The 27,846-nt window shown below is 44.8% G+C and overlaps 1 protein-coding gene across 2 annotated transcripts in view; it reads right to left on the bottom strand.

The window, feature by feature from the left end:
- The window catches only part of LOC119180602 (MAM domain-containing glycosylphosphatidylinositol anchor protein 1), a 108,097-nt gene that overhangs the window by 42,775 nt on the left and 37,476 nt on the right, over positions 1–27,846 (bottom strand). For both annotated transcript variants that reach the window (XM_075875479.1, XM_075875478.1), the window contains exons 7-8: positions 6,068–6,186; positions 4,068–4,218 (exon numbers count right to left, since the gene is read on the bottom strand). In XM_075875479.1, coding sequence (XP_075731594.1) covers positions 4,068–4,218; positions 6,068–6,186 — 270 coding nt within the window. The remainder of the gene's footprint in view (positions 1–4,067; positions 4,219–6,067; positions 6,187–27,846) is intronic.

Raw genomic sequence — 27,846 nt, 5'->3', positions numbered from 1 at the left:
GCCAGTTCGTAGATTGGCTGGCTGCCCACAGCTTGGGAAAAGGGGGCACAGGAAATACGAAAGCATAAACAAGACGCTACAGAAAAAGAGTCACAGTTCCACCGCAAGGGCGAAACAAAGTATCTGATAACAACAGATTAGAACGTGATACGATGAAGTGTAAGCAAGATAAGGGACATGGTATTTGGGACATGACGGCGACGGCAGAAACAGGCAAGAGCGTCCACACAATTATTATAACAAAAAAGAAATAAAAAAAGAGAAAAGGAGCAGATAATATGACACCGCGTAAAATGTGTCTGTCTTCGAGTCTGTAGCTGTCCGTAAGAAACGCAGAAAATCTTAAAACGGGCAGTGCTCTAACGCAATGCTGTTCGACTCCTCATTTATTTTACTAGTGAATTCCACAGACAGAAGTACGAATGCGTTAGTGCAGCAGGAACTGTAGTGACAGCAGCCCGCAGTCCGAAGTTATTTGATATAAAAAACTGATAATAGAAAAAAAGCCTACCTTCCACTTGATTTTCGCGGGTTGACAGAAGCACATTTCATTCATCCTGGGGCGTTGTATGGAGCCCCGATTAAATGATCTAGAAGTTCCCACGTGGGAAGGCTCACACACCGCTGTTGCTTGTCCTTTCCAACGTGTTGTTGACATCGGTGACATACCAAACGTAGTGCCTGACGCCTGACGTTTTAGAGCCAAAGTGAGTGCTAGAGTTTCGAAGCGAGGTGCTGTCTGCTGTTCTTTACAAGATTCCATGTTATTCGATCGCGCCTTCCACAATAAGAAGAGAGGAGAGGAAGAGAAGGAGAAGTAGAAAAACGGAAGGACCGGGAGGTTAGTCTAAGACAGGAATTTCTGGAACAACGAAGGCGGTGAAGTATGCTGTTGCGCTTTCGCGGGTTGTTTGGTGAGCGGCAACGACAAACTACAAGGTTGCTGCGACATCCAGCCAACGAGGAGGATTCCTTGCACCAGTCCAACAAGCATCAGTAGCCTACCGCACGTGCGAAATGAGGCCGTTCGCAAACGCACACGAGCAGGTACAAGGAAAACAGAGAAGCCTTTCGTATGGACGTCCAACCAGAGCAAGCCACACTTCAGGGGCGGAATAGTAACCGACACCTCTGTCGACCTGTGCAGTTGTAGTGATCGTCTTTTCTTGCGAAGGCGTCATCTACTTGGAGGTTCAATAAAAAAACACACAGAAAATGAAACCCAAACACATTAGTAATCTTGGTTTTGATACCACGCCACGATTGCCTCTAACGTTAGCCTTATCCAATTATAGCCTGCGTCCTGCGTCATCACTTTCTCCCGCAATAGTTCTGTAGAGCGCCACTACGTGCTGACAGGGTCGGCAGCGGTGTAGCGAGTTTATTGCGTGAATTTAACCATAAGCCACTCGATATCCACGATTAAACCTATGCTTAAGTTATCTCCAGCCATATGTCTACGCGAATAAAGCAAACGAGCACAGAAACGTGCTTGAAAAGCGTTGGTGGTCCCCTTTCAACGTTTTCTGACCATCAGAACCCGATACCCTTTTTACAGAGAGAGGGTGATTAGATGCTTCGAAGATTAGAAGGCACAATAATAATATACAAAGTGTGCCAACGGCATACCAACCTACCGCATGGTGTAACCACATATGTGATTAGCATGGGTGTGGTCGAAAAGAATAGAGACGAACAGCCCCACTAGTGAGCCTAAACTAGCTTTTTTTTTCTAAGTCTAAGAATAATCTACATCCGTTAATGGTGAACAATCTTCGCCTCGTAGTATTCACCGCATTATAAAGTTCTTGCTATTTTTGAGCACAATATAAATCGTGCGGCATCTCAGAAGTGCAAAGGCACCAATAAACACAAACAGGTTGTTCGTTGAAGTGGTGCTTATCGGAACATACGCGGTCATGATTAGCACACGAAGCTTGGAGAGGCAGCCGGCAGAATCAGAATCAGCACCTGTGCACGCCGATAAGCGCTAATGAGCGATTCGTGTATTCCGCGTTGATGGCAAAAGCGAGAAGCTTTTTTCTTTTTTTCGGCATCTCTAATGACTGCGACAGATGGCGTAATTATGTATCGCTATGTCAAAAAGAGCAGTGCTCTAATTTATTTCGACGAAGGAACACAGCTGCTGCTAGTATCAACAGCCCCACTAACTAACTACTGCAGAGTGCTGCGTTGCAATGATAGCCTATTCAGAGTGATGACGTTTGTTCCTTCTTTTCAATTTTGTATTTATTTATTTGTTTATTCATTTGTTTGTTTATTTATTTACCCATATATACATCTTCTATCTTAGTTTAAGATATTGCAAGCGAGGGAGTCATACGTCATACATAAAATGGAGGCCACAAGTACCGATACACCGATTCGCGAACATCTCCTGCTAGAGAATTTCTATATTTGATTGCTGAAAAGAAAAAAAACTGCATATGAACACATCACTTTCAGTTTGAAATCATAAAAGATGATGTTTGGGACAGCTGCGAGTAGCGGAAGGATCAGTGAGCTCAACGCATTTGTGTTTTATAAGCAACCGATTAGTGAAGAAATAATTAGAACATAGCCTGTTTTATTGAGCGATACAGCGCGTATTCGCGCTCAATGTGAGAAAGGTAGCCGAATCATCGCTCAAGTTTCCCCTCTTTATTGTGCACAGTAGAGAATGTGGAGTATTCTAAAAGTATTCAGCCACCACTGTATACCCTATGGTTATACTGTGCTTGAATGGTGGGCGTGGTGAGACGCTCTAGAACCCAAGGTATTCGAAACTACCTGGAGACTCCCCTGTATACGTACTCGCATAGCCTGTGCCCTTTAGTACATCCTCCACCAGCGAAATATATATATATATATATATATATATATATATATATATATATATATATATATATATATATATATATATATATATATTGGTTTTTAATAGCTATTTCTAAGGGGGGGGGGGAGATGAACAACAAGAGAGAAGGCAGGGAGGTTAACCAGGCACATGCCCGGTTTGCTACCCTACGCTGGGGGAATGGGAAGGGGGCATAAAGATGAGAGATAGAGAGGGGAAAGAGAAGAGAAGGAGAAAAAAAAGAGGATTGTCAGTCAATGGGCTGACGCGTATGCAGTGGTGGCACTACACAAAACTTAAAGGTGGTCACGTGGGCCTGTAGTCCTCAAAAAGCACAAGACCGCTTTGACTGCTTTTTGAGTCGACGAAAGGCGAGGACGGTGTTCTAGAAGCATCTGCATAGAGAGTGGCCGATTGTCCAATTGTCGCAATGCGTCCGAAAGCTTCTGTCTTTCAGGGGCAAACCTACTTCTAAAGTCGAAGAAAAATTAAGTAGTAAATTATTAGCATCGTTATTCGGGTCGTTGCACGGAAGTTCAAGCCAACAGGCAGTAACGTAGACCTGTCGACTCTCAGTACTTCCGCAACGCCTTCTTCGCCATCGAGGCACATGGTCAGACAGGTGAGTGGTTTAAAAATGTCGACTGCAGAAAGTAGCAAAGCCTATAGTCGGTTCGGTGACAGGCGACAGGCAGCGCGGATATAACTTCGGCGCAATTACGAGTGCCGCTGGACAGGACGTGATCGATTGACTCTTCGGTCCAAAAGCTGTCGCGTGTAAAGGTGCCCGCCACTCCGATCCGACAATATAACACGGCTTTGTGAGCAAAACACCCGCTTGAAAGTGGCATACAAACCTTGCATCAATGCTGTAAACATGTGATAAAAGCTATTCGGGTTCTAAAGCACTTGACAAGCTGGTATACATCAATAGCTCATACATCTACACGTTCCATGCTGAACATCACCTATGAATGCCGGCTGTGCCTAAGTGATTTACTTCACTGTCGATACTTATCTCACTGACACACTGAACGATGCATGCGAACGCATGATCCATCGCAAGGTTGTGCGAGTCGCGTCGAGCTCGCCATCTGTCCTGAAAAATGGTAAACAGCAAGGAATATCTCACTATACGCAGCTCACGTCCCCGTTCTTTTTTTTTTTTCAAATACCAGCTCAGTGGCAACGACAGAACCGCGCGACTTACCAAGCTCGGTGGTGACGTCATCGGGTAGCAGCGTGGTTGTGGCTGGTGGTGGTTCCGCGGTCGGCACGTCTTGGCATTCCGGACCGAGTCTGACGTCATCGATGGCCACGCCCCCCTCACCTGGTTGTCTGGTGCGCGCCGCAAAAACAAGCTGGGTAGACAAAATGACATACATTAAAAGAGATACAGTGAGAAAGGTTAGGTGACAGGCAGAGAGGAAAACCTGAACAAGGTTTTTAGTTTCCTACTCTGCACTGGAAAAGAAGTAGGGGGGGGGAAGGATAGAAAGGTAAAAAATAAAAAAAGGTAAGATGTAAAAAGTATTGAAAAATAAAAAAATACGAGCTTTTGCGTAAGCAAAAGGCGGTGTCACCACCAGCTCCTTTCTTATGCATTTTTTTTTTCTCGCTGCGACTTCTGAAGCAGGACGAGCGCCTTTCCTGGTAATCCCGGAAACTCCTACACTGACGAAGCAGAACTTATTTCGATTTGCGTTGTCATATCAGCACGTATACTGCAGACCACCAGTAGCTCACGCCTCGCATCGCGTGCCTTCGCGTAAGCCTTCTCCTTAATGGTCAACCGTGTCGTAGCCTATGGCTGAGCCATCACGTGGCGAGTTTCATTTACGCGGGAACGGTCGATGAAGTAGACCCGAGGCACGCAACGCGACAGCGCAACAGGCGATCTCGCCGATGTTACGACGGTACGGCACGGCAGCGCTAACAACGGGAAGCTATACTTTCCACGTTTTCGCGGTAAAGGTGCTTATTAAAACGCCTCTGAAGCTGCAATCTGCTAGTGCGTGTAACTGGACGTGCGACACGCCCCCCCCCCCCCCCCCAGAACACCTCAGGCGAACAGTGGTCGTTAATGTATAATGCATCAATGTTTTCCCCGATACTTTTACACTCTGCTGCAAATATTGTTGCATTTCGCTCATTGTCATTCATAGGTTTCTATGAACCCATAATGCGAGTGCCTTAAGCCCGTGTGAAGTCTTTGCGAATGGTCAAAGTCTAGCAGTAATACCTAGTATTGCCATGTGTCACTTCATACACTTCATACACAAAAGCGCTCCGTAGCCACGAGTATAACGCTCAGGCAAATGCAGCATTTACACGCTGGCTAAGATTCCAAAGCCTGCATGTTTTGTAGACGAGGGTGTCGTAGTTTTCCCGGGTAAATCTTATGGGTAAGCTCGAGTACCCTCTAACTACAATATGGAATGGTGCATGCCCAAGTTTTCCCTCTAAGTTAAGAGAAAAGATTTGCCTGTAATTGCTCGTATTGGTGTTGGTACAATTACTGTCACTCTATGGAGGGGGAAGAGGGAGGTGTTGTGTCCAAACTCTTGACACGCTGAGCGAGATTTCTGTTGATTTCCCGGTGAAATTCGGTTTGATTAACTACGGCGCCTGCCATATTATTATGCAGTCTATCACTTTTGCTACTGAAGGGCCACTTTTACCAGAGAGGCCACGAATATTTTGTCACGCATATTGCTGGTCTTGCAGAGAAACAACTTGCATTTTTCTGATTTATGTGCCGTAGATACTATTGATAATGGTGTATTGTGTGCCCTCTAAGGAGGACACTGTACGCTCTTTAAAAATGCAGTAAAGAAAAGAAAGGACGATAAATTAACTAATACCTTCCTTATTGATTGCAGTCTGTGTATACTGGTCGAGTGATTCCGGAGGTTCCCCTGTCAGTTTGTACCTGTTGCAGTAAGCTAACCCTCCAACTCAACTGAAGAATTGATTAACTTGGCTTGAGATAGTTCAACAAGCAATAAGTAGTTAAGTAGGTCGTGTCAAGCTAATCGGACATCCAATTTATAACCTGCTCACAAGCAGGTGGGCAGCATATCAAACTTTTCCCAATCGTTCCAAATGTTTAAGGCTATAAACCTCCGGAACAATGCGAGCCTCAGTACTCAACACCAATACCCTTTCCAGCGCTGGTCACTACAAGCAGCCCAACTATACCCCGCTTACCTGGAAGTACTCAGTGGTTTCTGGCAATTCGACGTTGGCCCAGCCGCCTTTGCGTGGTCCGTACGAGCTCCACAGAGGCGTCTGGTTTGTCGAATTCCACAGCAGCAGTTGTAGCGTGCCTGCAGACGGCAGCGAAAGAAAACAAAGGGTTTATGAGTGAGTCAAACAACTTTATTGGCGATCCGGCACAAAGGGGGTAGGGGTGCAGGAATAGATGTCAGTTCACTCATGATGTACAGCACTCACGGACTGCAACGTGAAAGTTCAGTTAAAAACGCAAGTTTCTACGTAATTATTTACAACTTATTTACAGAGTAAGAACATGGATAATTACAAAGAGAGTACAACTTACGTTGGGGATGACGCAGCGAGCAATGGAAAGGAAAATGACAGGTGTAACCATAGAGGATATGAAGAGAGCAGAGTGGGTCAGGAAACAAACGGGTGTTAAGGGCACTGTAGTCGAAATCAAGAAGAAATGGTCATGGGCAGGACACGAGCGCGACGGCAAGGTAACCGCTGATTATTAAGAATCACAGACTGGATTCTAAGACAAGGCAACCAAGTGAAGGGGAGACAGTGGGTTAGGTGGTCAAATGAGAGTAGGAAGTTTGCGGGTATAAAGTGGCAGCAGCAAACACAAGACCGACTTGACTGGCGGAGCACGGGAGAGGCCTTTGTGCTGCGGGCGTAGTCATTATGATGATGATGATGATGATAATGATAATGATGCTGCTGCTGCTGATGATGATAATTATGACGACGATGACGGTGATGATGATGAATACACGTACACGTGTCTACAGCTTGTGTCATAATATCGATGTAATATTTCCCGTACAATTTCATCGGAGCCAGAATTTGCTTTAGTAGTCAGATTTTCAGAGACGTGACACGGTTATCATGAGCAACTGCTCATTGCGGTAAGTATATAAAATTGAAAAATATGTTGCGTTTTGATCCGTTAGTACTGTATTGGTAGGATAGCTTGCTCGGACACCCGCCATGGTGGTCTGGTGGTAGCGTTGCCCGACCAGTGGCCCGAAGGTGGCGACATCGAATCATGGCGGTGGCCGCCACATTTAAGTAGAGGCGAAACGTTAGAAGCACCCACACCTCTATACTGCCGCTTATCAAGCTTATATACCACTTTTGTAGCGTAAGCTACACTAACGACAGGACGAAGACGTGGATACAACGAACACTTATTGGACACAAGAAGCACTTTGTTGTGTCCGCCACTTCATGCTGTAGTTTGCGCTGCTTCGAATAATATGGAGCCGTATACCAACTAACGCAGCTGTCGGCCTTGATACAGCATATTTACTCTGCTCTTTAAGATCCTATTTTGCCGACTTCAGCGCAGCCAGCGATTCCGTGATCGACCTGTGTATGGTATCGAACGCTCGGTGGCTCTCGTGTGTCCCGACGTTAATCGAGAACGATTGCGACGGACGCGATCGGAGCTGGCGGGCAACGGTGAGCCATGACGCGAACGGCACGAATCGCTCTCATGCTCGTCATTGAAATTTATCTTACTTTTATCGGAAGTCCCTAGTACTTGGTGGCGTCGCACACCTTTGGCAAATTACAGCTGCACCCATATTCCGAGTTCCATTAGGAAAGCCCGCAAGTTAAAGCTACAAAAAGTGTATCGACGAAGAGACGTCCCTTTTGGATAGGTTCGTACCGCGTACTATAAGCCGTCTTTTATCAGTATTCTCCTTCACTGAAATGTAGCCGGTGCACGTGTGTAGTTCGTTTGGAGAAGCACGACTCAGATTCTATTCATCGGACGAAACCTTCCTACGATTTCGCGGTCGACGAAAGAGTATGTTTTGGTTTGTGGTCTAAAGAAAGAAAATGGTTTTAAAGGGGTTCATATAGAAGACTGGGCGTGCAAAGGTGAATACGTGCATGGAGTCCAGATAGCGCAGACGTTATGACTCATGGCTCTGCTCTCTGTTACTTTTAAATAAGTACAACGTACATATACAACTTCGTGCTTCTAACCAACAAGACTGCGAACCTACACCATTCATTTTTTTTTCAACCTAGACCAACCAACTCAAATATTTGACACACGTTTTTCGTAGACCGCAAAGGACTGATCCCTAACATATCTGCCGTCTCCTTGTTGCGTCGAGTCAGCACGCCGACTCGTTCAATGGCAAAGGAGGAAGGGTCCACATTGAATGAAGAGGCTTTGTGTATCTATACGCCTTTTCTCGTGCACGCCGGAGCACTGGCCACAGCAAAGCAGCCGCAACGGCGATCCCGCAGATCAAAGGACCGACTTTGTCGAGTGGCTTTAATGCTACTGCCAGTTTGACATGTCAAAGCATCAGGACGTTTTGTTCAAGAACAAAGACAAACAGGAGATGTTTGACGTGTGCGTGCATTGATATATATATATATATATATATATATATATATATATATATATATATATATATATATATATATATATATATATATATATATATATAGTACTCTCAGAACGACTATCGCGTGCGTCATAGTGACTTAGTAGGCATGCCCCTCTGCCGAATAACATTTTGAAGATTCGAACCTTGGTTCCGACAAGCTTAATGTAAAAGGCTGGCAGAAAAATAGTAATAAGTTACTCAACAGGCACAGGTTAAAAAGAGCACCATGTGATGAAAAGTGTCCTTGATGCTTTGACAATCCCCAACTTCATGCTTACCATGCTTTCCTTTAGCACAGTGAAGTCAGCTCAAGCCAGGCGTTTGATGAGCCAGCGTGACCTCAAGTATTAATTGCCAAAACTACGATATCGTTACGAGAGACATCGTAGCAGAAGTCTCCGGAATTTTCGCATACTTGGCATTCTTAAACATGCAATGACATCGCACCGTACACGGCCGTTCAAGCCTCCATCGAAATCAGACCGCTGCGAAAAGATGGAGCGCATGTAAGTTTGAACGATAGCTTGGTCGACAAAGTTACCAAGCACTGTTATGTCGTCTAAGGCAGGTTCAACTTAGCTTATTGCGCAGATTATTGTTATCTTTATCATCATTATTATTATTATTATTATTATTATTATTATTATTATTAATATTATTATTATTATTATTATTATTATTTGGTCAATTGATTAGTCTAAGAGAAATATTGAGCTAACATCAATATCTGTGAAACTCAGCCTGACCACTTAATGCCGGCAAATAAATCATTGTAAGTGTGGTATGTTCATCTGTGCGAATTCGTCTGTTCGCAGACGATTGTGTCTTGTATAAGGAAATTACTTGCCCAGAAAATCAACATGACCTTAATCACAGTTTGTTTAATGTTTTTCAATGGTGCAATCACTGGGGGATGGCTTTGAACTTAGATAAAACTGTATGCATGCGTATAACTCGGAATAAAAATCAACTTCAGTATACTTATACATTAAATGAGTCACCTCTACAGCAAGTTTCTGAGTTCAAATATTTAGGAGTAACACCCACAAGTAATTTATCTTGGAATCAACATATTGACAATATCTCCGCTTCCGCCTTCCGTAAACTGTCTTTCTTACGGCACAAATTAAAAAACGTTCCTCCTGATGTCAAACTCCTGGCCTACCAATCAATAATCCGACCAAAGTTAGAATATGCATGCATAATATGGGACCCGTTCACACAGAAAAAACGTCAATAAACTAGAAAGAATCCAAAGAAAAGCTGTAAGGTATATATACTCTAAGTTTCGTCACACTTATTCACCTTCTGAGTTAATTAGAGCTAATGGCATTGAGCTCCTTGAGTCCCGACGGAAGACATTTCGGCTTAATTTTCTTTCCCAACTTCTTCAAAGACAAACAGCACTTGACCCTACACAGTACCTGACACCCATATCGACAAGGCATACGAGACACCATCACCCCGGAACCCTAACACCTTATTTTGCACGGACAGATGCATTTAAATTTTCTTTTTTTCCAAGAACAGTGGAAGAATGGGACCTTCTAAAAGATTGTTTAAAAATTCACTTTGGTTGATTTACTGTGCGTAAACAGTGTGTTGGGTGTGTAAACCTGTGCTTGTATATTGAATTCTTTCCTTTTTCCTTTTCTACGTCACTTGAGTGCCTAACATGTACTTGCTACTTGTACCGTGCCCACCTGCCTGGACCTGTGAATGTCTGCAGTATGCATTAAATAAATAAATAAATAACCAATGACGCCAGAAGGACCTTCAAAGCATTATGAGATGCAGAAAGTGGGTCAAAAAGAGCAGACCCCGAAACAAATTAAGCAGCTCATAAAAATAACTCAGTTAAAATATTTTTTTCAGGTATTCTTAAACGTAAATAGCACTAAACCAATCTATCCAAATAAAGGACATGAGCTCAAGTATAAAAAAATTCAGTTTAGCAAAGTTGTCTTCACAACATTGTCGTGCCTCAACATGGTCATTTCAACTCAGCCAATTCCACCAGGTTAGTTAAGTCAAATCGCACTAAGACACGCGAATCAGTCATTTCAGCTAAAACGCCCATCATCAATGTGAATAGTCGACCCGTGCGGTTGACGAAACCATTCGGTTAAACGTGGTTAGTCGGTTGGAAGGTTGGTTCACCTTGCAAAAATCAGCAAGCATAGCTCAGTCTACAGAGTGCGTTAATTCACATAGGTCACATATGCTACAGTTAGCCAGTTTCGCCGAGCCCAGTCAAGCATTCTTCTCACTTGAGGTCCGTTGCCTGTTCTCCTCGGAAAAGATGTATATATCAGTGAATTGTTAAAGTAAAGCCACTAGCCAGCCAGTTCATTTAACTTTGTAAACTATTTAGTCGGAAAAGTGCGTCCCTGCAACACACAAAGGCGTCCTTTCCCACCCCTTTCCACTTAGCGCCAGGCGCACAGCGCATTAAGCCCGTCTCAATCCTGTCTTCACTTTCTCTGATCCCACCTTCTGCACAATGTACGAATCTTCTAAAAGTTCGGCAGTGCGACCGGCATTTCGTTACCTTCCATAAAAACCACGAACCAGTTAGATCCCTGCACAGCTTTCTTTTTCCCGCGTTTTATCTTACAATTCGATCGAAGCCGCTATCGCATTCTCCGAACCGCCATTTCGATTCCTTTTCTGCGGAACCAAGACCAAAGCTGTTGCGAGTAAAGGCTTGCCGCCGTTATAAAATCATTGGCCCTGGCCAGGAATGCATGAAATGTGCCGCAAATTGTGCCGCCTTTGCATTCCTGCGAGTAGATTCTTCTCCCCCCGCTAAATGGTTCGTTTCGCCTAATTCCGCCATTCACCTCCTTACGCGAAACGTGCTGCTTGAGGCACCGAACTCTCGCACTTTTTTTTTTTACAAATACTGCTGGCCAGAGGCCAAAGCAGGAGGGGCAAGATAATACAGTTATCATACACATTTCAAAAGAACATCAACAATAAAGAGAGTAAAAAGTGGAAAGCGTGACATATTTATACAAAAGCAACAAAAGTAAAGAATGGGGAGGGAAAAGAGTAAATAGTTGGAATAGTTAGAAAAACAACTTCAATTTTCAGCGTAAATAAGATCGGGAGAGTGTAAGCTGCTTGCAGGCAAACCGTTCCGCTCTTCAATGGTACGAGGAAAGAGGGAAAATTTAAACAAGTTAGTACGAGCAAAATATGGTGTTAAAGAAAGTGCGTGTGAATGCCGAGTCTGGCGTGTTCTCGGATAAGCGGCTCGAACGGTGCCTCGCAGACGAGGCCCATGAAAGCGTTCGCTCTCCCACACCTTCCCCACTTAGAGCTAAAATTTGCAGGTGCTCGCCTCGTACAAAACACAGAGGGCGTGCAGGTCGGCGCTTTTCGAAACACCACGCGCCGTCCGCGTAATGGGCGCACCAAATCGTTTTTAGACGCTTAATACCATTCCCGAAAAACTTTTTTTCTCTCTCTTCCGCGAAGGAACTACAGCCCCATCTTTACAACACCGCACCAAGGTTGCCGGCACGCGACCTTAGCCTTTAACGCAGTGATGACGTCAAGGACGCCCCGCCGTGGTGGTCTAGTGGCTAAGGTACTCGGCTGCTGACCCGCAGGTTGCATGTTCGAATCCCGGCATTTCCGATGGAGGCGGAAATGTTGTAGGCCCGTGTGCTCAGATTTGGGTGCACGTTAAAGAACCCCAGGTGGTCGAAATTTCCGGAGCCCTCCACTACGGCGTCTCTCATAATCATATAGTGGTTTTGGGACGTTAAACCCCACATATCAATCAAAGCGGGTGCAGTTTCCAGAAATTTAGATTTTCAGCTTTATTTAGAGATATTGAGCGACACAGTCTCGATTACATTTCAGAGGAACATTGCGCCATTCAGTGTTTACATACCCAACGAAGGACGTCAATTTCGGCAGGGCATTACAAAACTTAATGAGAAAACAGAATACGATGAAAACTATTGCTGACAAACTGACAGGTTTGAGCCGACTGAAAGTAACGTGTTATAGGGAGATGACCGTTTTCCAGAAACTACTTTTTACGTGATGAAATGCGCATCTTCATCGACCACTAACTCTCATACAGCGGAAATCGTTAAAGGGTCACTAAAGGCAAAGGAATATTTATGTCAGAGTGAAAGCTCAATGTATGACAACGTCTGAAACGGCAATATTATCAACTGCAGTGACTTACTTATCAAGAAATTAAGCTATATCTACCCCACGACATGCACTGCGAGTGGGACATGTGCGAAATGGTCGCTAAAGTGTCCGACTACAATTAATCACTATTAATCAAACTAACTGTAATAAAAAACGATGTTTTCTTGCATCGAAACCTGTAATAAAATAATGCTTGTTCCTTTCTGTTTCATTTATAAAAAAAAGAACAGCCTGGCGTTAAAATAGGGAATGGTGCGAATGGTTCAAAAGGTCAGTTTTTGGCTGGTTGCGCCGGATAGGTGGTGCCATTACGCGGGGCCTAGTTCAAACAAGCAAGCAGAATTATGGCCTCCTAAATTACTCAAAGTTTTGCGTAAGTCATTGTTCCTACTCTGATTCCCACTACTTTCACTCTGCTGCTACTGGTGTCAGCGGCCATGCAGTAAAGGCGGGCAACGTTGGGCACGGGAACAGTGACGTCTTAAAGTCCGCTTTCAAGCGCGGGTGATTTGAAGTGCGCTAACGCGAGGTGGACTGTTAAAACGTGATTTTATTTCAAAATAAGCCATCATCGACACAATACTAGCCCTATGAGGTTCTGAACCACTTTTTCTACAATCAACGTCGACTTAACATTTGCCTTTAGTGTCTCTAAGCTCGATCTTGGTTCAGGTGTTGTTTTATCACCTAAATTTACTAGGATGGGTGTGCGCCACAGCAATTAGAGCAAGCCCCACTACCGAGTGCACAAAGTGCGAGGAAAGCAAGGACCCTAGTGGGATAAAGTGAAGGACAGTTATAGAGAGCGGTGGGGAAGGTTGTTGGAGCATAGGAGTGGGAGAGAGTAAACCCTATAGCTATAGGACCACTGAGGCATGGAGCCTAGAGGAGGGAAGTGAGCGTTGAGTGCAATGTACGTTCGGTGAACTAGAAAAGATAAGGGAACAAATAAGAGAAGGGGGACTCCTCGGGGAGGGAAATAAGGGGAGGGGAATTCCTCGGCGAGGTGGGATTCAGACCTGGGTACCCATGTGTGATGTTTGGTGCTCGAGAGAAGACATTGCAACAGAAGGTGACAAAAGCACTGTGGAAATTCCTACGCGACACGGACTTGGACAAGCGGCTGTAACAGCAATGTCACACACCACGAAAGACAAGACTGGACTATGACTAAGTGTGCGCGCGTGTGCTGCCAAATGTGCTCTGTTTATCTCTCTTCCCTCTCTCCTCTCTATCTTTCTCCCCCATTCCCTTCCCATGCGCAGGGTGGCAAACCGGCTGCCTGTAGGCTGGTTAACCTCCCTGCCGTTCTTTTCCTCCTATTTTCATTTCCTTCTTTGGTGCACGTTTGAAGCGTGCGCCGTTGAAGTTGCAGAAACGAAGACGACGACGTCAAAGTAATGTCGAGCATGAGACCGTGCTACGCAAGCTATCAAGTACAAGTGGCCCAATCAGGAGCTACCACAAAGATTTCAGGGGCCAATGACTTGTTGACGCGGGAAACCCACAAAGCGCAATAGAAAGATGATGAGTCGACCCAAAAAGTACCACCACGGTCGGTAAGGGGGCTCTTGGTCAATTCGGGAGGAAGTAGGGTGGAGGCAGTTCGCCAGGGTCACGGTCGTGGTTTGCCCCGAGTGCCTGGAATAGGTCTAGAGTCAGAGCGGCCTGCTTCGCTTGACCTCAAGCTTCGTACGGTTCATGGAGCCAGCGGGAAGACAGCGCAGCCACCAGGTCCACTGTCGTGCGTTAGCCCGAGTGTTTGGCTGTGGCCCCTGGTCCGCGCATCTGAGGAGAAGCCTGCATGCCTGCCTGCCTGCCTTCGTCAGCCCTGTCTTCGGCACCTACCTGCTGCGTCGGTAAATACACCTGAGCGTCACCGTCATCTTCGCCAAGTTCATTCGACACCGGTATCCCCGTACTCGTGCCTCCTTTTCGTGGACGTATACAAATGTAAGCATCGGTATAGCAAGAGGGCGAGAAAGGAGAGTGAGGGTAGGCTAGTGAGGGTTAAAAGGAGCGATGTGGGGGTGAGGAGGAGGGGAGGAAGGTCACCAACCCATCCACAGTCTTCGCACAAGAACTTTGCAGTTGTCCCCAGTTGCGTTTTCTTTTTTTCCACCGTCCATCATCGACTGTGCGGATTGAAAAACATCCATGTGAAAAAAAAACTCAAACTAAATGCCGGTTAATTAATGCCGGTAAGCCATTTGCTTAACACACTACTACGCGTGACCATTCATTATTACAAGACCATTAGCCCGTCTTCGTGCCCGCTCCCCTCTGCAATGCTGTAAAGCCCTGAGGGTACAATAAATAAATAAATAAATAAAAATAAATAACAGTGAAAATTCACAGCAACCTTTCATGTAGTTGTCTAAGGAAACGATTAGGTGAAGGAAACGCATTTTTCGTTTATGCAGTTACTATTTAGCTCGGCATGTTCGGGAATACAGCTGTTATCATTATAAACGAAGAGCAACTGTTAATAGCTGACTACGTTAGTAACAGTCAATGCGGGAGGAGACAGCCAACGAGGGAGCCGCTTGGGCCACTTCTGAATCTTTTAACTTCAGCATAACTTGCGTTATGTAGTCTAGACATTACGGAAACTATAACTATTAAACCGCTCTGATCAAATAAACCGAACTAGTCTGCACTCCCAGACACGCCACGGCGGCGAGAAAGTTTGCTGCTGTCGTACGACTGCCACGAAACTATTCAAAGACGTAATTAAGCTGCAGCATAATCACGCGAACCACGAAGCGCGCCTTATCGCAGTAAAGGGCTGGCTAATTAGAAACGCCCGCGTCGCAGCCACCTGAATCTGATTTCACGCGAGTGTTCGTCCACCTCGGCTTCGGCGCGTCCTTGATGCTACACCTGGAAAAGCTTGCTGGCCGAAACGCTTAAGAAATACTGTTTTCTGCGAAACAGCGTAAGCACAGTCGCAATATTTTACCGCGCATAGTTTTCATGCTTGTGCAATCTTTCGCTTCAGTTCTTTTCGCGTTTTTTTTTGTCATTTATCGCATTGTCAGAACAACAAGCAAAGGTTGCCTCTTCTCAATAAGGTTTAATACGGTACAACGATACATACGAGCTGCTTAAATTAAGTACTGTTAAAAATATTGTACTGCATGAAGTCTCAAAACAAGTGTTAGGAACGACAAAATTATTTTTTGCTTTTCTTAACAACGTTACCTTGCGTGCACATGCGAGGACGGAAGCTATGCGTCAAGTTTTATGGTTTACAGTAGTATGATCAGATGTTAGCCCTTTGGTGTCTTCTGGAATGCTTTATTGGCGATGTTGATGCGGGCCATGTGTTAAGACACAAAAAAAGAAAAGAAAGAAAACAAAGAAATGAAGAAAAAGAAAGGAGCAAAGATAAAAAGAAAGAAACAAAGAAAGAAAGAAACAAAAATAAAAAGAAAGAAAGAAAGAAAGAAAGATAAAAAAGAAAGAGAGAAAAAATAAAGAAAGAAAGAAAGATAAAAAAAGAAAGGGAGAAAAAATAAAGAAAGAATAAAGGAAGAAAGAAAGGAAAAAAAGAAGGAAAGAAAGAAAGAAAGGAAAAAAAGAAGGAAAGAAAGAAAAAGAGAAAGAAAGAGAGAAAGAAAGAAAGAAAGAGAGAAAGAAAGAAAGAAAGAAAGAAAGAAAGAAAGAAAGAAAGAAAGAAAGAAAGAAAGAAAGAAAGAAAGAAAGAAAGAAAGAAAGAAAGAAGCGAAGACCGACAATTACAGTCATTCCACTTTTACAGAAAACATTTTAGGTGCGTATTTAGATATTATGGTTTCGGCTTCTCATGGCATGATCACGCTCAAAATTAAACGGTCAATACAGGCCTTAAGTTGGTCAGCAACGGTCAGAAGCGGTTTGAAATAAACTAATGGTGTCTAAAATAATATAAATAACCAAACTAACCAAAAATTGCCAAAAACATTTGGGTAACGTCACGGCCTCCGAGATTCCCGGTGCTCGGCGTGACTCTCTCCGGCCGTCCCAAACGTGAAAGCCATTCGGTATGGCCAGTGGTTCATAGTGCGCACAAAATAAATACGGTAAAAAGAAAAAAAAAACTCACTAACACAGAACTAGCGTACCATGCCGAAGCCTACAAAGATAACGTTAAAAAAATGGCGTAAGCGCTTGTTCAACGGATGTAGTCCATCACGATACCCATTATCTACCTGCTGCAAAAACATGACAGCTACGTCAGCAGGGCACGAGTCATCCATCTTACTCAGAATACAAGTGCAGAGATTTCCCTGGGACGCTTATGCGGAGCTGCGCTCTGAAAACTTTGCATGCGCTAAAATCAGCGGTGCAGAAAATGTCGCGCTCATGAACAGCAGTCGCCACGCGAATACAGCATGAAACTTCTTATAAATATGCCCCCCGGAAACTTTATTGATCTTATAGTTAATCTGTAGTGCACCAAGAATTTTTTTTGAGGCAATGACGGTGGGGGGGGGGGGGGGAGGATAAGCGTTTTCATTACAACAAACTTTATGTACGTCAGTGCGTGAATCTGTATGTACTTGCGCAGACATACGTGCAAAAAATGAAATATTTTGGGAGAGTGTGTTGAACCCCCCTCTACCACCTACGCCTGTGTCGTTACGGGTGCATTCCTGGTACACCACCAGGAAGTGCAACCAGCTGTTGCACTTCCTGGTGGACTTCCTCACGCTTTTAGCCAAAGTCACCACATCGTTCACAGCCTCAACATGCTTCCATGTGGCCTTCAGAACAAAACCAGAGGGCCTGTAATTCTGGTTCATTAACATTTTTGTGTAAATAACTAAAAGAATCCGGAGAAGTAAACTTTCGAGCAATAATATCTGCCGACACTCTCCCGGGAACCTTGTCCACACTATTCCAGACAGTCCAGCTGTGATGAATCTTTAAAGTATGGCTCAATAGTCAACTGCAGAGCCTCGAGTATTTTCATTCGAGGAAGATATTTATCTATTTTCTCAAAGAATGGGACTAAGTGGTTTATCATTCTGAAACCACGATATGATTATGAAGGACACCACATTGAAATGCACCAGGATTTCAACTATCTGTAGTTCTTTACACGTGCCCCTGAACAATAAATCTAAGCACACGAGCTTCGAGCATTTTCGAATTCGGCGAATATAAGTTGCTCGAGCCTTTCAAAAATGAGAGTTTTGTAGGATTACGTGTGCCTATTCACTGCCCATAGCATGAGTGCCGACAGATCCTGACGGGACCCGCACGCACCTCTATACTACTCTGGCCGCTTCTTACAAGAGGAACAAGTAATTAGCGCAAGAATGGGGCCGGGACCGCTGGTTTACCATGCAAAACGTATGCGGCGAGACACGGTTTGACGAGTTAGCTCGCGATGCCCTCGTGCAGAGCGCGCCCGTAGCCACTGCACTGAAACAGTTCCATTGTACTCGTGGAGGCTGCTTAGGGCCGCAAAAAGAGGAGTCGAGCACGTGCCTCTGGACAGGCCGTGCAAGAAGAAAAGTTTCGTGTCCCTCTTAACCTTATTCCTAACAAAAGATTAGCGCAGCAAAACCTGCCTATATTTGAAGTGTGCAGAAGACTGAGGCGCATGAAAACATATCGTGAAGCAGGAAAAGCACGACGAGCCTCAGTCTTCTGTACCAAGTATGCACCAACTAGCCCAAAAACAAGTCCTTTTGGATTTGAAGTGTGGTAGCTCATAATTTGTTTGAATTATTGCAATTCATTACGGAAAGAAAAACACTTAGGTAATGAGTGGGACCCCTGTGAGCACAAGTGTGCGGTATTTATGCTGTGACGGGCTTCTTGCGATAATCGGAACTACTAAAAACAAGATAGTCAGCACATCGTCTACACCCTTTGCCCCAGTGTTGCATGCAGAATTTTTTAGGGGAGGGGGGCAAGGCTTAGTATTGTCATTCTCGGGCTACGTCCCGACGACCACCCACCGTAAAATTAGTGGCTGGATCAGCCAGCATCTGACGTCAACATGCATGATCCCACAGTGTTACAGAATGAATGTGTGAATTTTTTTTCGGTATTTCTCAGAATTTTTTTTCTCCCATGAATTTTTCACTGTCTCAAGATTTGACCGCATTTTGCATCACTATATTGACTGATCCCACGTGTGCCTCCAATAAAAGTTCGACAGCCGAAAAAAAAGGCCCTAAAGGTCAGATGTTCTTTCTTTCGAACGCCCTCAAGGCTGGCGGCATTTAAATGCGCATTAGGGGCTTTCCACGCGCTACCTGCACAGCCGCAAAGCACGTGCCGGTATCCCTGCCGTACCCAAGCGGAAGGTGAGTGTTACCGATTCGCTCGTGGCGTTTCTCGCGAAAGTATAACACCACGTGGGGCGAGCGGTGCATTTGACTGCACGGTGTAGGAAAAAAAAAAACTTTCTTGTATACGCTGGATTCTTTAAGGTCCCAGGATGAAAAAAGTTTCGTCTAGGGACCTTAGGGTTCTCACGAGCAAAACGCCGTTATAAGGACGCTATGCAATGCATCCGCATTACCTCACGATTCTCTTCGGTGAGGTGGGGGCATCTTTTTTTAGAGGTGAAGCTCGTTAAGGCGTGGGCTGAGCGTCCCGTCGTAATCGTATGTAGCCACCTCTCGTTACTTCTTGAACCAGCCGTAGAGAGGGCAGTACTTGTACATATAACGAAATGCATATACGCTGAAAATGCAAATTGTACGATCATAGAGGACTTACTTGTAGTAGGCTAAATAATAAAGATCACAGCATATTCATGCAACGAATGATGATGAGTGGGCAAAGCGTCAGTCAGTCCGTCTGCGCTTCCGTCCGTTCGTTCTTGCTTCCGTCCATCTGTCGGTCCATCTATCCGTCCGTCCATGCGTCCGTCCATCTGTCTGTTCATGCGTCCGTCCGTGTGCCCATCCGTCTGTCCATTCATGCTCCCATCCGTCCGCTTCGCCCCGATCGTCATCATTCACCTCGTGGATATGCTGCGATTTTTTGTTAATGTATTTAGATGGATGGATAAAAAGTCTATTATAAAAAATCAAAGCATATCCATGGACTGAATTGTGAGGTGAAGCGTCCTTCCGTCCGTTCATGCATCCATCCGTCCGTCCAACCGTGGGTCAATCCGTCCGCCCGTGCATCTGTTTCTCTGTATGTCCGCCCGTCTAGTGAACACTCCAAGTACCACCATCTAACATTTTTCCATCATATATTGATTATATACAAGTACCGCCATCTAGCAGACGTTCCAAGAACTAAACGAGAGATAGCTACCTACTACATAAATCGAAGAGGCACGACCAATGGTTTAAGGAGTTTCAGTTCTAAAAGTCTGTCCCCTGAGGCACATACCCGCTCTCTCGGTTACCTGCCATCGGAGATTACGCCCAATGACAACGTGCGACGAACAAGCCATGCCATTAGGAGATTTGCCCCTAAAAATAGAGGGAGGCATATGTCCTCTGTGGGGATAAGCGGAACTTTCAAAGCATACTATTATTTTACAGTGTCGTAGAGTTCGCACTTATTCAAGTCACAATCACTTGTACTTGCACAAGTGCATAAATAGCAAAAACCACCGCAAAAGAGCGTAACACTTATACAGTATTTTCCAAGGAAATCAAGTTTCTCTGGCTGCTGCTTATACGTGTCTTAATTCTTTCAGCTTTTTAAAAACAAAGCACTCGGCGTTTTCTCCAAGCACTCATTGTCCCAGTTTGTTTTCGTCTGCTGTTAACAAAGAAAGCACGGTCCCCAGTCACTTGCTTTTATTAAAGTGACAAATGTTTTCCGTTAGTATGCATGCCGGCACTTCTATCTATCTATCTATCTATCTATCTATCTATCTATCTATCTATCTATCTATCTATCTATCTATCTATCTATCTATCTATCTATCTATCTATCTATCTATCTATCTATCTATCTATCTATCTATCTATCTATCTATCTATCTATCAAGCCGCCTACGACGTTTAGCTCTCCTGGGAATTTCGATAATGATATCGATGCCAAAATTGGTATGGCGTAATTGGTATGTTCAGCTTAATTAACTAGTCATAACATGAAAATCATGACAGATGTCAAGAATGTCATGATTTACATTTCATGGTCTTGCTGCTCTTGCGGCGGTTCCGTTCACGTGACATTCCGCAAAACTGGCATGGTATGACAAAACTGCGTGACGAACATAAGTAACAGACCCTATAGTTTGAAAATCTTGGCATGCATGTCCTGTAAGTCATGACCACACGCTACGCTCATGGTGTGTTCAGGGCAGTTTCGCCAGCTTCAAATATACCTAATTTGGTGTTACGTGCCATCAATGGATGACGAAGGTATATGAGTGGTGCAAACATGATAATCATGACGCACGTGTCATGTAAGAACATGACAAATACCTCACTCAAGATTCACTCACGGCCATTTCACTGGCTTCACATATACGAAATCTTGTATTATGCGACGTGAATGGACGACGAAGGTAAATAACACGTAAAGTATAATAATCATGACATGCGTCTCACGTAAAACATGGCTACATACCAAGCTTATAGCGCGCTCACAGCCATTTCGCTAGTTCTACATATCACGTCACATGATACTGAATTTAGTATCACGTCACGTGAACAGAGGACGAAGGTCAATGACACATCCAAACATGATAAAGCATGGAAGTCATGCACGGCATAATTTAGGTCCACCTCGTAGCGTCGTGTTCACTTTAAAGTGACATATTAACCTTCCTCATTCGTGCTTCGCATATCGTCGGTTCCCACAGCATGTAAGATCTGCCATTTTTATTGACATATTCAGAAGTTAACGAGACATCGGGTAAGTTTTGAGAAAAACAATTAGATTTATTACGTTTTATTACCTTTTTTGCTGCTTTTTCACTTAAATTTCGCTTTCGCTCTTCCCTTTTGTAGGAAGTAAATGTTTCGATTCTTGTTGACCACATTGCTTTTCTCTCATTTTTAAATCTCTATCTTCTCAGTCATCTAAGTACGTTGTATTACAACTAAAAAGAAGCCGTGGCGTCTTACTTGCTCTTGTTTTCTTCATTTATCTTCACCTCCTAATCAGTCCTGTACAATTCTGGTTATTATTTTATACATAAATGTAATTTAATAATTTGTGGGGTTTAACGTCCAAAAACCACCATATGATTATGAGAGACGCCGTAGTGGAGGGCTCCGGAAATTTCGACCACCTGGGGTTCTTTAACGTGCACCCAAATCTGAGTACACGGGCCTACAACATTTCCGCCTCCATCGGAAATGCACCCGCCGCAGCCGGGATTTGAACCCGCGACCTGCGGGTCAGCAGCCGAGTACCTTAGCCACTAGACCACCACGGCGGAGCATACATAAATGTAATTGATGACGTTCTTTACTGTAGACTGCCGTACCAGTACTGTATGTGGTATGCGAAGATGCCAGTGCCAGTTCAAAGCAGCGCTACTACGGGCCAGTAGACTTGCTCACAGAGCCATGCTGATTCAAGCGCACTAATTGAATAGGAACAACATGATGCAATGTTCATACTCATCATGCTGGTGACGGTAATTATACTTATAACATTGATGCCTAATCTTGTTCCCCTCGAGCCTTGCTTCAAATGCTCCTGCGTCAACTGTAAAGCGCGTAGATAAACGGTTTCAACCAGTATTCGTCAATTTCACAGAAATAAGGATTGAAAGTGAGAAGTCATTCCACACTTCAAAAGTGGTGACCACGAAGCTTTTTGTGACACGTCACATAGGGGAGACGACCGAGGCCAGTTTGGTATCAACGGCCAGGTTATGAAGGTGCCCATTAACATTAACGGCACACTAAAGAGAAACAATGGCTGTTTAAATTGACAACCTTGACTGAGAAACTGTAATACCATGTGTTTCACCATCATAGGTTATATTTGCCAAAAAAATCAAGGCTGACATTACATTTTTTTCAAGTTTCGCGCTGAAATCTCCACGCGTGACGTCAGAAACATCAAAATGTATTTTTTTAGTATTTTTAGGACATGGCTCGATGAATTTTTTGGAAACTTCGTATGCTAGATTTCGGTCACCCACTTGTGACAATATACGTCATCTTTAGGGAATAGACGCTACGTAGGACCCAGTAGACGCCCTCAAAATCTATGACGTCACGGAGTTTGCGGCCGGAACCTCAAGGTGGCATCTCCACCCGTACGATCTTTTCGCGCGTTTCCTCGCTTGTACAAAACGTCGTGTCGCGGTAAGACGGGCGTTTGCGGTATTCTGATTCATGAACTGCTAGACATCAACGACGACATTGCCATCGTGATTATGAGGAAGCTTCACTGCAATATAATACGTGATAAAGCCACCTTAGAAAGAACCAGTTTGCGTTCATTTCTTTAAAGTCAGATTCACTTCTAAACACAAATGGATGGCTGCGAACACATTTTTCTGGGGGAATGTAAGCCATCTTTTATGTAAGCGTATACACCTTCGAGGAAAAAGTATTTTGAGTTATGAGAGACGTATAAAATATCAGGGAAACTCCAGACTGGTTTCGATTTTTATCGGTCTTTAGGTTTTCCTGGTTGTTAACATTAAATATGTAAGTGCTAAGTTTGTGTGAGTGAACGAGTGAGCGAGTGAGAGAGCGAGTGAGTGTGCGTGTATGTGTGTGCGTACGTGTGCGCGTGTGCGTGTTACCTTAATAATAAAGAAAAGAGGGTATGTAGCCTCGTGGTTAAGACACTCTCATACGGGCAGTGGGGTGAGGCGCAAGCTCACACCGCAGCATGGGTAACAGTTTTTTCCCACCATAATGCACTACCTTTTTTCTCCACATCACATAAATTACCAAGGGTTGCACTTTAATTATTCGATTGAGTAAATGAACAAAACTGGTTCGTGTGCTTCTTAAAAGAATGTGCTCTCAGTATTTTTCAACACTAATCAGTGCTTCTACTGCTCACTATAGGGGAGACACGGGTTTTCTGCCTACTAATGGAAAGACCTAGCAAACTTTATCATTTTGGGATGAAAGAAATGAACAGATTCATTGTTAAACGACTCCTTAACGCTAACCAAGTGTATATAACCCTTGAACCGCAGACTGTGTTTAATCAAAAGTACCAGTTACGTGCCATTGCCTGAAGTCAGCAGATCGTATACAGTCGTCATAGGAAACACCTTCATGTCAGAATAGCCAGCGCGCCAACGTATTTTCGCGGCGAACGCGTTGACTGTGGCGACAAAGACACATACACACGTATATGGCAGCGAACCGGCAAAGCGAGGTATCTCGTGTTTAACGCCGTTGCATATTGAAGCGATAAAGCGCAAACTCCCTTCGGACCCTCTGTTGGGGCTCGTGTTTTCCTCCCGACGTATACTAAAGTTCCTGTAAACACCCCAGTGCCGGTCTTAAGCTTATAAGCCTTGGCGAGAGTTGCTGTCACAAACACGTGCGCATAGCGGCGTAGCGATCCGTCGATCGGGGCGTGCAATTCCACCAGGCCCAATCGTCCTAAACGAAACACCGCGAACCGCACAGAAACACGGCGGTGGTTTAAAAAAACTACCGCCAAAGTGTTGGTTGCGCAAACGACCGGAATAATCGGGGCTACGATATGTAAAATAAACTACATAACAGTAATGAACGCAGTCGTGATCAATGCTGATTATCGCGAAAACGCCCTGCACGGTTTACGTCATTCGAGCATGCCGCAGCACTCCATTTCTATCTTTCGTTCGACAAACTCTCATTTAGATCTTTTTTTTTTCCTCCATCGCTTTCGTTTAGAATGTTTTATTTAGTACTGTTTATGTTCGCCTAGCGCGCACACTTTTCGAGGATATACGTACAGCACTCGAAATGCCAGAAGAACGTGGAGAGATTAAAAAAAATATATATATCACAGAGGCCTAGTATACTTCGTCCAACGATGTCGTAAACGGATCGCTCACGAGTCTGTTGCCAGCTCTTTCCCATTTTTTGCCATTTCCAATTTTTTTGCGGCGCGGAGTGTATTCTTGCCAAGAGAGCACTGCTAGAGCGGCGTCACTCGTACACTACACTTACGTTCAATCATGGCAGTTCGGAGTGAGATCGGTTAGGGGAAAAGGGGTGAGGAGCGAGGGTGGGACGGAGGCGAGGGTTGGCCCGTAAGAAATGTACACGATTGATCGTGCCGCGAAAAGCAACGAACGGCTCAGGAGGAGGAGGAACGGGCTCGAAATGGATTGACTGCTATGCACGTGCGGTACCTCAAGCAGCGAATGTACACCCTTAATCAGATTACTTTTCTTTCTTTTTTATCCCATCGCACCCGAGAGCAAATCGAAGACGCCGGCTCGAACCTGCGGGGTTCCCATAATTCAGACTAATGTCTTCCGCCGCACCACCCGCCACCTTCATTCTTTCCTCCCCTCCCCACCTTGAGATCCAAATATCTTCCTCTTCTCAACTCCATACCTTTTCCTCGCATTGAAGTCTCCTCACCTCGGAAATCAACACAGCGCCTTTCTCACTTCTTTACCTCCGTCAACCGGACCCGGCCTACCATTGAGGCAACCGAGCGCGCAGGTAAGACCCACCTCGTTAAACAACATACTTTTCTCTTACTTCAATCAAGCGGAGAGTATGAGAGAAAAAAAAAAGAGAGCTCGAACGCGAAAGAAATTCCCGCAGCTGTCAGTTTCAGTTTGGATAAGCCATGGAAACAAACGAACACAGAAACTGGGCCAAGGCAAAAAACGACGGAAAGTTATCGGGAAGAGGGTGTAGAGGGTGTTTGTAGGTGGGGAGAGGGGTTCCAGGCACCAGAGCTCGCCGTCCGCGTCAGGGCTTCCAAGAAGATGAACGATCTATTCCATGTGAGCCCATTAGACTCCGCCATATGGCGCAAGCATTTTTCTCTTCCATTTTCTTTTTCTAAAAATCTTCGCTTTACTACTTTCCTGTCATTTTCTTTTTTTAGGTATTATGCACTTTCCTTTCTCGTTATTCTTACCTTCTTTGTAATATCCAGTCGATGCCGGGAAGCTAATTCGTTATATACTTACAACAGTAGCCCCACCATCAGATGTTTTAGCCTTTTCTTTATTTTATTATTATTTTTACTTCGCGTTCCCGCTCAGTTCCGGTGTTCGCGTGCTCACGCAGAGATTTTCATTAGTTGTACGTCAGCGCGACGCTTTGTTACCGCCGGAGCGCTTCGCCCGATATAGTAGCGCGTAATGCAGTACATACGCACCCTCCCATCGTCGAAAGACGGCGATTCCGGTTCAGCGGCGGAGAGCAAGCGGTACAAGTGACGTTCTTTCGTTTTATTGTAAAGACGATAGTCTTTCTTGGAATCATTGGGCGCAGAAATTTCGGTCCGCCTCTCTGTCGGTACGTTTGTGTCTGTCTGTCTGTAACACAATGCAGCCACCAGCCCAACGTTTAGGCACTTGCCGATAGCCCAGCCATCTTGAACTGGTGGCTGCGTTCATACTTGCGAACACTCTAAATCAAGAAAGAAATATAACGCATATCTGAGGCGCAGCATCAATACGTAAGTATTAGGCGGTGTGATTCTTTACATGAAAACAAATAGATACGCCATTATAAAGGTAATAGCGTTTTTTAGGTCACGCCGAAAATAGGACGCTATGCGCGAAAGAAGGCCGTCAGAAAGCTATCGCCTTGTGACGACATTGGCAGCGAAGCTCGCTGATATGCAGCCAATCTTTTTTATCCCAGTTATTTAGTCGTAGAGTTTACCGCTAGTTCAGTCATAGATATCGAGGAAGCAACGGAATCAAATCTGATGCGTATATTCTCTCAGAAGGATGCCAAGAAAAAAGATTTAATAAAGACTGTTTCGTCAGAATAATAAATTGTGACTTGTCCTGGAGCCCTCAACATCGCCCAGGTGAAAAAAAAAAAGAACTCGACATGATCACTCACGCCCTAAGGTTCCTTGTGGGAAAATCACGGGGCACATCTGTACGAGCAACGGTTCAATCGTATACTGTATTTTTTCTCGGCTTCATGCGCTACAGCGTATACCAGTGCTGGGCAAGGCCCGAATAACAAGCATGCGCGTCCTCCATTCAATACAAGTTCAAACACTCAGAATATGCCTCGGGCTTCCGAGATGCGCATCTTAAACAGCGATTGTCGCCATCGCTCGTGAACACCCTAAAGCAACCTACATTCACGTCGATGACGCACGTAAGGTTATCGGTTTCCATCACACCACCTCGCCGCCTCCCTTCCAACTTCCAGGCCACACTCTGCGTTTTGCGCTATTATTGCTCCCCATCGTACGGTGATTCCCGCAATCTTCACGCATGCACCAAGACCACTGTTACTATAGTGGTGCCTACATTCACTAGAAGCCCTCACATCCATTCCTGAAATGCAAAAAAAAAAAAAAACGGTCGTCAAATTTGGCCCATAAACAAAACACTACTGTTTCTGCATGAAAAACACGGTGGACGTATTCGCATTTACACAGATGAGTCGGTTAGTTCTGCAAACTCAGCAGGGGCAGTGATAATTCCAGAGAAATCCGTCACGATAAAGTTCACGACATCGCAACTTGACATCATCCGACTGCAGAACTCAACGCCATCCGTGCTGCTCTAGCGTTCCTAGCCGAAGAACCACCGCAGACATGGTCAGTCTTCTCCGACTCCAAGGCAGCCCTCCAGGACATTGGCTCGCCATATCGTCATAGACCAAATGAACAGGTCGTCGCTGCAACAAGATTGCTACATCACCGGGCAACAGAGAAGCAGCATGGCATAGCGTGTCAATTGATACCGTGCCACTGCGGCATCAACAGAAACGACCGTGCAGATGAAGCAGCCCGATCTGCTCATGACGATGCCCCCCTTGTGCAGCTATACCATTATCAAGAACGGACGCCGCTACAAGGCTTCCATCACTTGCACAAGAACTGATGGTCGCTCAGTGGAATTCGACGACATTTACCAGCGCCCGTCTTGATAACTTAGACCCACACCTACAGCTGCGTCTTCTGTCGGGAATAACCAGAGCTCAAGAGACGTTCTTCTGCCGCCTGTGGCTGGGGATGACTCCGAAGGGCCAGCAGCTTCACATGCGACAACTGCGCGGAGACAATTTCCCATTTTCGCTGCGAGTGTCCTCGCTTAAGTTCGCCTAGAAAAGAACTTACACC

Source organism: Rhipicephalus microplus, chromosome 10 (assembly GCF_043290135.1).
Source record: "Rhipicephalus microplus isolate Deutch F79 chromosome 10, USDA_Rmic, whole genome shotgun sequence".
NCBI lineage: Eukaryota > Metazoa > Arthropoda > Arachnida > Ixodida > Ixodidae > Rhipicephalus > Rhipicephalus microplus.
The sequence above is the reverse complement of the archived record's forward strand: the minus strand, read 5'-3'. Positions and strand labels throughout refer to the sequence as shown.